The sequence below is a fragment of the Mobula hypostoma genome, chromosome 3 (assembly GCF_963921235.1).
Source record: "Mobula hypostoma chromosome 3, sMobHyp1.1, whole genome shotgun sequence".
Lineage (NCBI taxonomy): Eukaryota > Metazoa > Chordata > Chondrichthyes > Myliobatiformes > Myliobatidae > Mobula > Mobula hypostoma.
This window is the reverse complement of record NC_086099.1, coordinates 156,641,800-156,657,264: the sequence shown is the minus strand read 5'-3', so window position 1 is coordinate 156,657,264 and position 15,465 is coordinate 156,641,800. Positions and strand designations below refer to the sequence as shown.

At 46.0% G+C, this 15,465-nt stretch overlaps 1 protein-coding gene across 5 annotated transcripts in view; it reads left to right on the top strand.

Moving 5' to 3' along the window:
* Positions 1-658: 658 nt before the first annotated feature.
* The window catches only part of cobl (cordon-bleu WH2 repeat protein), a 294,795-nt gene continuing 279,988 nt past the window's right edge, over positions 659-15,465 (top strand). For 3 of the 5 annotated variants that reach the window (XM_063043966.1, XM_063043974.1, XM_063043964.1), the window contains exons 1-2: positions 1,334-1,520; positions 1,792-1,885. In XM_063043966.1, the coding sequence (XP_062900036.1) occupies positions 1,842-1,885 (44 nt within the window). In that variant the 5' untranslated portion in view covers positions 1,334-1,520; positions 1,792-1,841. Of the gene's footprint in view, positions 858-1,332; positions 1,521-1,791; positions 1,886-15,465 lie in introns of those variants that run through there. The other 2 variants (XM_063043965.1, XM_063043967.1) reach the window with 2 other exon arrangements.

Sequence of the window (15,465 nt, the reverse complement as noted above, 5' to 3'; positions counted from 1 at the left end):
TATTTATCCTACTGAAACCCTCTGCACCATGTGCGGAATAGCTTTTAATCAACACCCGATACATGAATGATTCCGCTCACCCAATTGGTGGTGGCAAGATTTGTGCTTGTTCCCACACAAGGACAACAAGCTTCCATCACACGGTCCTCTCCTTTTCCCTCCAAAGGGAATGCAGGGTCAGTAACTGAGTCATCAAACCAACCTTATTCAGTCACTGAATATATTTAAGAAATAGACTTTTAGACATGAAAGAAATGAAATGTGTGGGATTAATTACAGAAGGCAGGGCTGGGGTAAATGATGGGCCATAATCCAAAGTAATGGGGGAAAGGCAATTTTCTTATTTTGGATTCTGAGAAAGACCTATCTCAGCTTGATCATTAAGCACAGAGATAAAGGTGAAATTAATTAAACTCCATTTAATAGTTCACCATGTACATGCCCAGCAATTGCAAACCCCTGCTTTTGTAAATTTGTTAATCATGGTACAATATAGGTTAATGGAGTACCAAGTCAATTCACATGTCCTATCTTGAATACCAGGGACTGAGGAATTCTGAAGGAAACCGTGGATGGAAGGCTACATTGATTCAATTGTCTTTTGGATCAGTTTGCTAGAATTCATAACTAAGAAAATGTCACACCTACTTAGATCTACAGACTTAAACAAAACTACTCTCAGCTTTACTGTCTGCCAACTATTGATGGTGGAGCTGTGCATTTGCACTTTCGTGATTTTCATTATTGAAACATTCCACAGAATGTAAACATGACGTTTGGGATCAACCCTGTGCACAAAGTCTTCTACTGGAAAGAATATATTCTCATGGGATTACAAAGGATAGGGTTAATTTCAAGTAAGTATTTTACCGTTTGGCTCTGGAGAATTTGTAGAAGCAATTAAAGATGACAACACACTCTCAGTTTTATTTCACTCATGTAACAAATACGCTGTTGTGTTAAAGATAGACAAGCTATCTTTGGCAAAAGTATCATGGACTGTAGACCTGTGGAGTTCTCAGTTCTGAGTCCTGCAACTCCCTTTGTAGTACCCAGTAGTTTGTTATTAAAAGTTCTATACTTAACATCACGTTGCCTTAACTCCCTAGCTTAAAAAAAATCTAGAAATGGCAGTTGTTTTTTTGTTAGTTCTCGGGAATATTTTGCTGGAAATATGGGTGAAATGTGATTTTGTAACTATACCCTTTTATAGTCAACACAACGCCTTCGATTTAGTCGAAAAGAGTTACAATAAAAAGGATTAGCAGATCGAGTGTGATCAGCAACTAAGAAACACGTTTACAGAACATTTTCAACCTCAACAGTCTGCGGTAGTCTGGGTCAGACAAAGCGGTGATTGACAAGCGAGCCCTGACGAAGGCGGTGAATTTCATACAACGGTCGTAGCAGAGGGAGAAGAGAGTATTCAAAGATAGAAGAGTTTTGTTTCTTTTCATGGAAGATCGATATTGAAAACAGAGAATAAAAGAGAAGATTACGCTCTGCAAAATTATTGTTTTGTAAGTGTCTGAATTTGGAGTGGCGAGTATGCACAGTGAGCTGTTTGTGCTGTGAGTTAATTTAGCGGGCAGTTGTTGTTCATGTTTGTCAGAGAGAGCACAGGCTGTCAGATGTTTGACCTTTGCTTTTTGGAATTATTAGTTCGATTTCTTTTTGTACTATATATTTTCGCGCAGAAAATCAAAGTTTAAAGAAAAATAACGTGATTTTGTAAAGGCTCTTTTATTTTGTTTTAATTCTATTATTTAAACGTTATTGACATTGACCTAGATCGATATTGGTTCTGAACGAATAAAGTACGTAAAGGAGAACTAAGAACCATGGAAATAGTGAAGACTGCGAAAACTACTAGACCACCGACAGGGTATGTGCACATTTCCAAAACTTCATTGTACGGTACCTTTACTGCAAACATTTGTGTTCGGTGAAATAAATAGTGCATCTGTGCACTTAAATGCAAATGAAGAGAGCGAGAGAGAGGGGAAGGGCGGAAAAGATGCAGTAAACAAGCGCGTGTGGTTGTTTTGTGAATGGTTGGTTAAAGTAGGGAAGGGTTCCGGTCGCGGTGTTGGATCTTGCCCTGTTGTGCTGCGCTTTGCCCGTTTCCCTGGAAACGCCGCATACCTGGTTTCCCGAGCCACCCGCCTGACACCTGTTGGCAACAATCTATGCAAGGCTGGCTCAGGATGCTTGTGTGTAGGGATTTGTGTTGTTTCTGGATTTCTCTACAAGGCTTTTAGGAGCATAAAAAGAGCCTTAGTTTGTCTTTCAAAATGTCTTATTTATAGTGTGCCAGTGATTGTAACCGAAGTGAAGTTAAAGTAAAACATTTACAATCTCACCGTTTACACTTTCGGCAATCAAAGATGTCTTTGTAATTTTTAAAAGCTGACTTTTCTACATCTTTTTAAAATTCATCCTTTATTGTTAAAGCACCGTTAGTTTCGTCTACGTAATAAGACAAGACGCTGTTGCATAACGAAGTTTATGTTTTCACGCATGTGAGAGAATTTACATAGCAAGCTCAGTACGGAAGAATTTGATTGAATTTGTTCTGATCCTTTAAACGTTTTCCTGCACTTCATCATTCCTAACGTAACTGTTTAAATGTTTAATTTCTGTCAAAAGTGAGTTGGTGTTTGGTTTCTTTATTTAAGACATATAGTTATTTTCAATAATATAGAGCCCTAGGTATGCTTTCAAGGTTTTTCTCTAAAGTAAGCCATTACATCTATCATTTAAACTGTCTTTTAGTGTAAAGGCAATAATTAACAATGAGCCAATTATATAATTCATCTTCAGAAAGCTTAATATGTATTGGTGCTGGTCTGTTGTTGTTATCTATATCAACAATCCAGATGATAATGTGGTAAATGGGATCAGCAAATTTGAGGATAACACCAAGACTGGGGGCATGGTGGACAGGAAGGAAGACTATCAAAGTTTGTGGCAGGATCTGGACCAGCTGGAAAATGGGCTGAAAAAATGCCAGGTGGAAGTTAATGCAAACAAATGTGAGGTGTTACACTTTGGGAGGACAAGCCAGAGTTGGACTTGCACAGTGAATGGAAGGGTACTGAGGAGTATGGTAGAACAGAGGAATCTAGGAATACAGATCCAAAATTCCTTGAAAGTGGCATCATGGGTAGGTAAGTTCATAAGGAGAGCTTTGGCACACTGGTCTTCATAAGTTAAAATGTTAAGTACAGAAGTTGGGATGTTATGTTGAAATTATTTAGGTGTTGGTGAGGCCTAATTTGGAGTATCTTGTGCAGCTCTGGTCACTTACTGACAGGAAAGATTGAAAGACTATATAAAAAAAATTACAAGGATGTTCCTGGGACTTGAGGATCCAAGTTAAAGGGAAAGCAACACACACAAAATGCTGGAGGAACTCAACAGGCCAGGCAGCATCGATGGAAGAGTACAGTGGACATTTTTAGCTGAGACCATTCAGCAGGACTCCCGCTGAAAGGACTCGGCCCGAAACGCGGACTGTATTCTTTTCCACAGATGCTGCCTGGCCTGCTGAGTTCCTCCAGCATTTAGTGTGTGTTGCTTGGATTTCCAGCATCTGCAGATTTTCTCTTGTTTGTAAAGAGAAAGGTTGAATAGGTTAGGATTTTATTCCCCGGAGTGTAGAAGAATGAGGGGAGATTTGATAGAGGTATACAACATTATTAGGAGTATAGATCAAGTAAATGCAAGCAGGGTAAGATTAGAACTAGAGGTCATGGGTTAAGGGTAAAAGGTGAAATGTTCAAGGTGGACTTCTTCACTCAGAGGGTGGTGAGAGTGTGGAGCAAGCTGCTGGTGGAAGTAATGAATATTAGTTAGATGGTAACATTTAAGAAAAGTTTGAATAGGTATATGGACGGGAGGATTACGGAGGGCAAGGCTCCAGATGCAGATTGATGGGACTAAACAGAATAATAGTTTGGCATTGGACTAGATGGACTGAAGGGCCTGTTTCTGTGCTGTTGTGCTCTATGACTCTTTGCTGTAGTGTAGAATTTATAACACTTATTTATAACTGGTAGGTACAATAAGTTCTGAGGGTGGAAATCTGCAGGTTTTGTTGTCTTTGTATAGCCTTGTAGTTGCATTCATCCATACAACTGCAGATCATATGGTTTACTTACACCTCACAGGATAGAAAAGTTTGAAGTCAGGAAGTCTATAATTGCCTGAAAGATGGATAATCTCGTAAGTGCTGGAGCTCTTACAGTTATGTTTGAACAACACACACAATGCTAGCGGAACTCAGTAGGCCAGGCAGCATCTATGGAAAGAAGTATAGTCAACGTTTCGGGTGGAAACTCTTCGGCAGGACTGGAGAAGAAAAGCTGAGGAGTAGGTTTGAAAGGAGAGGGGAGGGGAGAGAGAAACGGCAGGCGATAGGTGATATTTGGAGAGGGAGGGATGAAGCAAAGAGCTAAGAAGTTGATTGATGAAAGAGACAGAAGGCCATGGAAGAAAGAAAAAGGGGGGAGGGAGGAGCACCAGAGGAAGGCGATGGGCAGGCAAGGAGATAACATCAGAGAGGGACAAGGGGATGGGAAATGGTAAAGGGGGCATTACTGGAATTTTGAGAAATTGATGTTCATGCCATCAGGTTGGAGGCTACCGAAATGGAATATAAGGTGTTGTAAGAGTGGCCTTACCCTGACAGTGGAGGAGGCCATAGATGGATATATTTGCATGGGAATGGGAAGTGGAATTAAAATGGGTGGCCACTGGGAGATCCGGCTTGTTCTGGCGGACAGAGCGTAGATGCTCGGCGAAGTGGTTTCCCAGTCTACATTGGGTCTCACTGATATACAGGAGGCCACACAGTATATGACCCCAACAGATTCACAGGTGAAGTGTCGCCTCACTGGGAAGGACTGTTTGGGGTCCTGAATGGTAGTGAGGGAGGAGGTGTAGGGGCAGGTGTAGCACTTGTTCCGCTTGCAAGGGTAAGTGTCAGGAGGGAGATCAGTGGGGAGGAACGAACGGACAAGGGAGTCATTCAGGGAGCGATCCCTGCGGAAAGCAGAAAGTTGGGGGTGAGGGAAAGCTGTGTTTGGTGGTGGGATCCAGTTGGAGGTGGCAGAAATTTCGGAGAATTATGTGCTGGACGTCAAGGCTGGTGGGGCAGTAAGTGAGGACAAGAAGAACCCTATCCCTGGTAGCGTGGCGTGAGGATGGGGTAAGAGCAGATGTGCATGAAATGGAAAAAATGCGGTTGAGGACAGCATTGATGGTTGAGGAAGGGAAGCCTCTTTCTTTGAAAAAGGAGGACATCACCTTCGTTCTAGAATGAAAAGATTCATCCTGCGAGCAGTTACAGTGGAGACGGAGGAATTAAGAGAAGGAGATGGCGTTTCTACAAGTTGCAAAGTGGGACGAGGTATAGTCCAGGTAGCTGTGAGAGTCGGCTGGTTTATAATAGACATCGGTGGATAAGTTGTCTCCAGAGAGTGAGACAGTGAGATCAAGAAAGGGAAGGGAAGTGTCAGAAATGGACCGGGTGAATTTGAGGACAGGGTGGAAGTTGGAGGAAAAGTGGATGAAATTGATGTGTTCAGCACAGGTGCTGGAAGCAGCACCAATGCAGTTGTCGATGTAGTGTCGGAAAAGTGTGTGATGGTCACCAGTGTAGGCATGGAACATAGATTGTTCCACGTAGCTGACAAACAGGCAGGCATAGCTGGGACCCATGCGAGTGCCCTTTTGTTTAATGGAAGTGGGAGGACTCAAAGGAGAAATTATTAAATGTGAGGACAAGTTCCGCTAGGCAGCGGAGAGTAGTGGTGGAGGGGAACTAGCTGGGTCTGGTGTCCAGAAAGAAACGGAGTTTTGAGCCCATTCCTGGTGGGGGATGGAAGTGTTAAGGGACTGGACATGCATAATAAAAATAAGATGATGGGGGCCAGGGAACCTGAAATCCTTGAAAACATCAAGAGCGTGTGAGGTGTCACAGATGTAGGTGGGAAGGGACTGAACTAGGGGGATAAAACAGAGTCGAGGTATGCAGATATGAATTCATTTGGGCAGGAACAAGCTGAAACGATGGGTTTACCTGGACAAACAGGCTTGTGGATTTTGGGTAGGAGGTAGAAACGGGAGGTGTGGGGTATGGGAACTGAGGTTGGTGGCAGTTGATGGGAGATTCCCAGAGTCAATAGGGTTGGTGATGGTGTGGGAGACAATGGCCTGGTGTTTCTTAGTGGGGTCCTGTTTGAGGGGTAAGTAAGAGGAGGTGTCTGAGAGTTGGTGCTGGGCCTCAGCAAGGTAGAGGTCAGTTCACCAGACTACTACAGCACCTCCCTTATCTGTGGGTTTGATAGTGGGGTTAGGATTAGTGCGGAGGGAGTGGAGAGCTGGGCGTTCAGAAGGAGTGAGGTTGGAATGGGAGAGGGGAACGTTAAAACCTAGACGGTTAATGTCCGGTCGGCAGTTGGCAACGAAAAGGTTCCGAGCAGGCAGAAGACCAGGATGGGGTGTCCAGGAAGAAGAGGAGGGTTGAAGATGGGACAAGTGGGATCTCCCAGTGGCCACCCATTTTAATTCCACTTCCAATTGCCATTCCGATATGTTCATCCATGGCTTCTGTAGATTTTCTTTTGTTTGAGAAGTATGGTGAATACAGCACTGAAGGTGAATGCACGCAATATACAAAATAAGGGAGATGATGTTGCAGCACAGTCAGAAATTGGCAGGCATGATGTTGTATCACAGAATCATGGTTGAAAGAAGATCGCAGCTGGGAGCTTAATATCCAAGGATATATATTGCATTAAAAGGAAGGGTAGTTGGGCAAAGACGGTCGGGTGGCTCTGTTGGTTTTTTAAAAAGATGAAGTCAAATCCTTGGAGGGAAGTTGCATAGCAACAGATGATATGGAATCCTTGTGCGTACTGTTAAGAAACTTCAAGAGTAAAAAAAAACCCTAATGGAAGTTATATACAGTCATCTGTATGCAGGTCAGGATGTGGGATAGAAATTACAATAGGAATTAGAAATGGCATGTAAAAAGGATAATGTTTGTGATGGTGATGGGGGAATTACAATATGCAGGTGGGTTGGGGAAAATCAGGTTGGTGCTGGATACTAAGAGAAGGAATTTGTCAAATGCCAATGAATGGCATTTTGGAGTTGCTTGTGGTTGAGCCCAATAGGGAAAAGGCAATTCTAGGTTGGGTCTGTGTATAGAACCAGATTTGATTTGGGATCTTAACATAAAGGAACCCTAAATAAGCAGTGATCCTAATATGATAGAATTCACTCTGTGGTTTGAGAGAGGGAAACAAAAATCAGAAGTATCGGTATGACAGTGGAATAAAGGGAACTACAGAGACATGAGGGAGGAGCTGGCTAAAGTTGATTGGAAGAGGACACTAGCAGGGACGATGGCAGAACACTAAGGGCAAGAGTGAGGAATTGGGGATATAAAAAACTCATTTTGAACCTATGTAACCTCTAGTTAAAAGAGTAATTGGAATTGAACAGGTATTTTTGAACTGAAGTAAACTCTGCCTTCAGCAGCCAGCTAAGACAGGCTCATTACGAGTTCTCCTCTGCTTGCAGAGAGACATTCAGAGTTTGTTAACATTGTACATTGTACCCTTGTTTGAGTAGGGGGAGGAGGGGTCACTAATAAGGACAGGAAGGAACATCCATCTGTAATTAAGTCAGGGCCCAGCAAAGGGAATAACTGATAAGGTCTGGAGAGCATATCCATCTGTAATTAGCCTTGATCTAGCAGACTCTCTTATCTGTAATTAAGTTTTGCACCAACAGACTTGATGGGTGTACCAGTTCAAATAACATCTTGCAGCAGTAATATATGGGACTTACTATGTATAAATATATGGCTGTAACCGGAGAGAGGGGGCCCACTTGTCGGATGGTGACAGTACTTGTGTGCCTTCCCTTTGACAACTGGGTCTCAAACTCCTGCAGGAGGGTGCACAATAAACTGTGGTAACTGTAAGAAGCTGGTCTCCTGAGTTTTATTCAGATTCAACTTTAACAGGAGTTTCTGGGTGAAATTCAGAAGACGCAGGGTCGGTTCATCCCAAAGAAGAAGAAGCATTTTAAAGGGAGGATTAATAGGATTAGCTTTAAATGTCATATGTACATCGTTTTTGGAATGTGGGAAGAAACCAGATCACCTGGAGGAAAGCCACACGCTCACAAGGAGAACATAAAAACTCTTTAAAGACAGAGGCAGAGATTGAATCCTGATGTAACAGCAGGTGCTGTAAAGCATTGTGCTAACCACTGCACTACCATAACCACTACATGGATGAGGTAACTGTGGCTGACAAGGGAAGTCATAGGCGGAGTAAAAACAAATGAATGTTGCAACAAATGAGGCGAACCCAAACGCAGGACACAGGTATGGAGATTGAGTTAGGATGCAGACGCAGGCATGAGCATTGAATGGCAAACAGGATGGAGTGCAGAAAAGCAGGAGGCAGGCAGAACTTATCTTGACACAGAGCGTAGAAGGGAAAGCGGCAGACAAATCTTTTCTTAGCACAGAGAGACAGAGTTACACAGGTAAACCTCGGTGCTGAAGTAAAGCTTAGAATACTTATCTTGACATGGAGAGATTGAGCTTCACAGGTAAACCTTGGAACTGGAGTAGATCTTAGAAAACTTACCTTGACACGGAGAGACTGAATTTCACAGGTAAATCTTGGAACTGAAGCAAAACTTAGAACACACAATCCTAAGCCGGGAAATGTTAATTACCACACTGGCAAAACCAACGATCTGGCAACTAGTGGGTGCAAAGCCAGAGTTCTTATGCTGCAGGTCTTGATGAAAACCAGGTGTGTCGCCATCAAAGGAAATGAGGAGAAAATGGGGAATTAACAGTCGGGACTTTGATTGTAGCCCCCCCACCACCAACGGGAGCCTCCAGGCAAACCACCAGGTTTGTCCGTCTTGTCTCGATGGAAATCTCGGATGAGGGAAGGGTCCAAGATGAAGGAATGGGGAATCCAGGTGCGCTCCTCAGGACCGTATCCCTCCCAATTGACCAGGTACTGGAGAGTCCTCATCCAGTATTTGCCGGATGGTGTAAGCTGGGTAGTCGTCAATGATCCGGGTGGGTGGAGGAGGTTCAGCAGGAGGGCACAAAGGGCTGACAGACATGGGTTTCATTTGGGGGACATGGAACGTGGGATGAATGTGCATAGATCTGGGCAGTTTGATGTTGACCACCAAGGGGTTGATGATGCTCTCAATTTCAAATGGTCCAAGGTAACGAGGGGTGAGTTTCTTGGGTTCGTTCTTGAGGGGGATGTCTTTTGAAGAGAGCGAAACCTTCTGAGCAGGCCGATAGCTGGGCGCAGGAATTCGATGGCGGTCGGCCATCTCCCGGTTGCGGTCAGCTGAATGGAGCAGGGCCACGCGTGCATCCTTCCAGACCTTGTGGCACCAGCGGAGATGGGCCTGAACTGAAGGCACAGCAATGTTGTCTTCATGGGCAGGAAACAGAGTGGGGTGATAACCGAAGGAGCACTTGAAAGGACCCATTCCGGTGGCAGTGCTGACCAGGGAGTTGTGGGCGTACTCTACCCAAGTGAGATGGATGCTCCAGGATGACGGGTTGTTGGTGGATATGCAGCGCAGTGCTGCTTCCAAATCCTGGTTTGCGCGTTGCGTTTGACCATTAGTCTGTGGATGGAAACTGGAAGACAGACTTACTGAGGCTCCAAAGGGTTGACAAATGGATTTCCAGACTTGAGAGATGAACTAGGGGCCCCGGTCAGAAACAATGTCAGAGGGAATTCCATGAAGGAGGAAGACGTGATGGACAAGGAGGTCGGCTGTTTCATGGGCTGTAGGGAGTTTGGGAAGGGCTATGAAGTGCATGGCTTTGGAGAAACGGTCTACCACGGTGAGTACAGCAGTGTTCCCATGTGAAGGGGGTGGTCCAGTGACGAAATCCAGAGCAATGTGGGACCAAGGGCGGCCAGGGACAGGTAGGGGACGAAGCAACCCAGCAGGTGGTCGATGGGGGGCTTTTCCACGGGCACACACAGAACAGGCAGAGACGAAGAAGCGAGTGTCAGCATCCATGGTGGGCCACCAGAAATGTCGCTTCAGAAGGGACAGAGTCCGATCGATTCCGGGATGGCAGGTGAAACGAGAAGTATGCCCCCACTGGAGAACCTGAGACCGAACAGGGTCGGGCATGAAGAGGCCATTGGGGGTCCATTGCCTGGATCAGGTTGAGTCCGTTGGGCTTCTTTGACTATGGATTCAGTCTCCCAGGTGAGGGCAGCCACAACACAGGATGGTGGAAGGATGGTATTGGGGTTGGGAAGGCCCTCCTCGGAGACGTATTGACGAGGGAGAGCACCTGGCTTCCCATTCTTGGAACCAGGACGATAGGTGAGGGTGAATTTGAAACAGCCAAACAATAGTGCCCAATGGGCTTGGCGGGAATTAAGGCATTTAGCGGTTTGGATGGATGCCAGGTTCTTATGGTCCATCCAGACGATGAATGGATGTTCAGCTCCCTCCTGCCAGTGCCTCCTCTCCTCCAAGGCGAGTTTCACAGCCAGCAACTCCCGGTTCCCAATGTCATAGTTCCGTTTGGCGGGGGATAGATGGCGAGAGAAAAAGGCGCAGGGATGGAGCTTTTGGTCTAGGACAGAGCGTTGGGAGAGGAACCCTCCCACCCCAGAGACGGAGGCGTCGACTTCCACAATGAATTGGCGAGAGGGGTCAGGTTGGACCAGGATGGGAGTGGAGGTGAAATGCCTTTTTAGCTCCGAGAAGGCTGAGTCCGCTTCGGGGGTCCAGTGTAAAGGGGTCGCAGGAGAGGTGAGCTGAGTAAGGGGCGCTGCCACCCAGCTGTAATCCCTGATGAAGCGATGGTAGAAGTTTGCGAACCCCAGAAATCGCTGGAGTTGTTTGAGCGTCATGCGTTTTGGCCACTCTGCCACCGCCCGGCTCTATTCAGGATCTGCCCTCACTTGCCTGCTCTCAATGATGTACCCCAGGAAACTGACAGAGCGGGCATGAAACTCGCACTTTTCTGTCTTAACGAAAAGCTTGTTCTCCAAAAGCCTGTGAAGAAACTGATGGATGTGGTGGGTGTGTTCCTGAAGACTACGGGAGAAGATTAGGATGTCGTCCAAATAAATGAAAATGAGGGGGGTGTTAAAAGCTGTTTTCCATTCATCTCCCTCCCTTATCCTGACCAGGTGATAGGCATTCCGCAGGTCCAACTTAGAGAAAATTGTGGCTCCGTGAAGGGGCTCGAAAGCAGAGTTGATAAGGGGCAGGGGATACAGGTGTGCGCTACTTAACGTCGTTTCGGACGTCTGATTGCAAATACGTCCGTAGTCTCGATCGGAGAACGTGACGTAGCGGACGTAACCAATCTCGTGTATTGCGCGTCTCTTGAGTGTAGTAGCGTTATGTGTACAGTATACAGTTTTAGTGTAAGTTCTTGGCTAGTTGTCAATACAGTACTCCATATAGGGTTGCTAAATAATATGGTGTTCGCACAACGTCCAAATCGCATTACGTCTGATTTCGTAGAAAGTATCTTGGGCGTTAAGCAGCACATACCTGTACTTATTCTTTCTGGTGATGCTGTTCAGGCCATGGTAGTCAATGCAGGGGCACAGTGAGCTGTCCTTCTTTTCCACAAAGAAGAAACCTGTGCCTGCAGGGGAAGATGAGGGTCGAATAATGCCAGCCGCAAGAGAGTGATTTAGGTAAACCTCCATTGCTTCCCTTTCTGGTCGGGACAGGTTGAACAGCCAACTGGTGGGTAGCGAGGCTCCGGGGAGAAGGTCTATTGCGCAATCGTAAGGGCGGTGTGGAGGCAGGGAAAGAGCCCGTTGCTTGCTAAACACTTCTCCCAGATCGTCATGCTCTACTGGAACCTTGGATGTCAGTGGGTTCAGAGGCGGACGAGGTCGCGGTGACCTCCACGGGGAAAGGGCTGATTGCAGACCAGTAGAATAACAGAACGAGCTCCAGCTGACTATCTGCCCGGTGGCCAGTCGATGTGGGGGTTATGACGGCTTAACCAGGGGTAACCAAGAACAACAGGGGCTTGAGGAGAGGAAATTAAATTGAATTGTACCTGTTCCTGATGGTTTTCAGAGAGAAGGAGAAACAGGGGTTCTGTGCAGTGTGTGACTCAGGCCAGTAGTCTATTGTCCAGTGGCCGGGCTCCCAGGAGGGTACTCAATGGCTCACGAGGAATTCCAGCTTGGAAAGCTAAGTTTTCATCCAAAAAGTTTCCCTCTGCGCCGGAACCACTAGTGCCAACAGAGGCAAGGACTGTTGGTTGTAACACAAAGTGGCTTGAAGCTGCAACCGGGGTTGGGGTACGGAAGGGAATGTTGTCTGACTCACCAGGGTCCCCCCTGCCACCGGTGAGCCTTCCCTTTTTGGCCGAAGGGGGCAGGTGGCAAGGAAGAGACCGGACAAGCCGCAATATAGACACTCACCCGCTCTCACTCTCCGGAGTCGATCAGTGGGAGAAAGGCGGTTCTGTCCCAGCTGCATGGGCTCCTCTCCTGGGGCGGTGGAAACGTCAGGGCTGGGAGCTACTCTAGGAGCAGGAGGAGGAGAGAGGCTTGTTCTGGCAGGAGGCGGTATGAGTGCCGAGGAGTGGCCAAAGGTGGTGGACGACCAGTTCTCTCTCTATGGCGTTCTCGAAGGCGATTGTCCGACCTGGTGGCTAGGGAGATCAGGGAATCCAGGCTGTCTGTATCGTCTCTTGGCGCCAACTCGTCTTTCACCATGTCGCTGAGACTATTCCGAAATACCCCTTGGAGTGCCTCATTGTTCCACCCCGAGTCGGCCGCTAACGTCCGGAACTCCACGGAATATTCGGCAACACTGCCTGAGCCCTGACGGAGAGTGAGTAGACGCTTGACGGCATCTTTATCCTGGACAGGGTGGTCAAAGATCTTTCTCATTTCCACAATAAAAGGTGGTGAAGGAAGAGCAGATATCCGGTTGGTTATCCCAAACAGCTGTGGCCCATGCTAATGCACTTCCCCGCAACAACCCCGTGGTATAAACAATCTTTGACTTATCCGTGGAGTACGTGGATGACTACTGTTCGAACACCAAGGAGCACTGAAGAAGGAAGGCCCGGCACTTCCCCAAATCTCCAGCGTGGTGCTCGGGTTCAGCTACGTGTGGCTCTCTTGGTGGGGGTGTTGCTGACACGTAGGGGGTTGCCGCTACAGGCTGTCTGGGCTGGTTAGACAGGGTTCCAGGAGTGGGTTGAGTAAAATGAGTGGATACACGGTCCACCTGGTCACCGATCTGCATGACGTGAGCAGATAGGGAACGGAGGTTCTCCATGACCTCCCGGGGGAGTTGGTCATGCTGTCCCAATAGGGAACCCTGGCTGGCGAGTGCTTGTTGAAGGGTATTCGTGTCTGCTGGGTCCATGGTGGCCAGATTGTTCTGTTGCAACGAACAAGGCAAACCCAAATGCAGGTCGCAGGCACGGAGATTGAGTTAGGATGCAGACGCGGGTGTGAGCGTTGAACGGCAGACAGGAGGGAGTGCAGGAAAGCAGGACGCAGGCAGAACTTATCTTGACATGGAGTGTAGAAGGGAAAGCGGCAGACAAAACTTTTCTTAGCATGGAGAGACGGAGTTACACAGGTAAACCTTGGTGCTGGAGTAAAACTTAAATAACTTAGCCTGACACGGAGAGACCGAGTTTCACAGGTAATTCTCGGCACTGAAGCAAAACTTAGAACACACAACCCTAAGTGGCTGGGAAATGTTAATTACCACACTGGCAAAACCAATGATCTGGCAACTAGTGGGTGCAAAGCCGGGGCTCTTATGCTGCGGGTCTTGATGAAAACCAGGTGTGCCGCCATCAAAGGAAATTAGGAGAAAATGGGGAATTAACTGTTGGAACCGTGGCACAATCAAAGGGAATTAGGAGAAAATGGGGAGTTAATGGTCAGGACAGTGACAAAGAGAGGGTATACAATATGTCAAAAATTTCTGGGAGGCAGAGGATGTTTCCTACAGTGTGAGAGTCTAGGACCAGAAGGCACAGCCTTAGATTTGAAGGATGTCCCTTCAGAACAGACATGAGGAGGAATCTTATTAGCCTGATGATGGTGAATCTATGAAATGCATTACCCCAGATGTCTGTGGAGGCCAAGCTATTGGGTATATTTGGGTATATTTAAAGAGGAGGTTGATATGTTGTTGATTAGTGAGTATGTCAAAGGTTATGTGGAGAAGGCAGGAGAATGGGATTGAGGAGAATAATAAATTAGGTATGATAGAAAGGCAGAGCTGACTCAATTAGGACTGAATGACCTAATTCTTCTCATATATCTTATGGTCCTATGAGGGATTAGTCATCACTTTTCTCTGCAGGCACTGTCCTTTTGAGAGACGGGAACAAAAAAAATTAGAAGGTACTCTAAATGGATATTTGTCAAATAATCATATTATTCTGGTTGTCGTTTTAACTGAGCATCACAGCTTTAGGACTTTCTTTATCATGACTCCTAGAGTAATGTTAGGAACTCAGATATCCTGAATATTATTCTGAGTGCTGTCAGGGTTAAAGGTGAGTGAAGTGTGCCTCCGTTACTTTTACATTTGTTCCAAATAATTATTCCTTCTTTACAGGAGGACAACGGTTGTACCTTGAGCATTTCTTTACCTGTGAAGTCTTTTTTGAGTGATCTTGGATCTGAAATATAACATAGAAATGTATGCCATTTAAATGGATGGTATTTATTTTCAACAAAGAAGTTTCATGTAGTTCATCAAATGGGTGATACTTAGGTGCAGCTAGGTTGCTGTGAGGCAACCAGGTAGCAAGGTTGTCTGGTTGCATTGCACATTAAGCGTCCTCTAGAGTTGTCTGTATGGAGTTCACATGTTCTTTCTGTGTCCGCATGGGTTTCTACCATGTGCTTCAATTTCCCCTCATGTTCTTCAGAGTAGACCTGCAGGTTAGTAGATTGAGATGAGTGTGTAGATGAGCGGTAACCTGAGCATGTGAGGCGAAAATGTGGAGAATAAAATATGAGCAGCGTACAATTGGTGTCATAGGATTTTGATGGTCAGCTTGAACTGAGTGGGCCAGAGGGTCTGTTCCTCTGCTATATGGCCCTGTGACTGGCCTGCCCTGGTTATACTTGGGCATTGTAACCTATCATTTCCTTGTGTGTTGTATCTGCCAATCTTGTAGTGGCATGGCCTTTTGCGGAAGACTAAAACTAAATCAGATCTCCAGATACACCATGGCTGGTGACCTTAAATTTACTCACTTACATCCCTTCTGAACTCTCAAGCTCCCATTACACGCCTTTGGAAAGGGATTCTTTTACACGTGAAATTTTCATGTGTTGGCCAACGTAGAAAAGCAGGGACTTTTTAAACCCACTTCCTTGAAATTAATTTTCTTCATATTTTGTT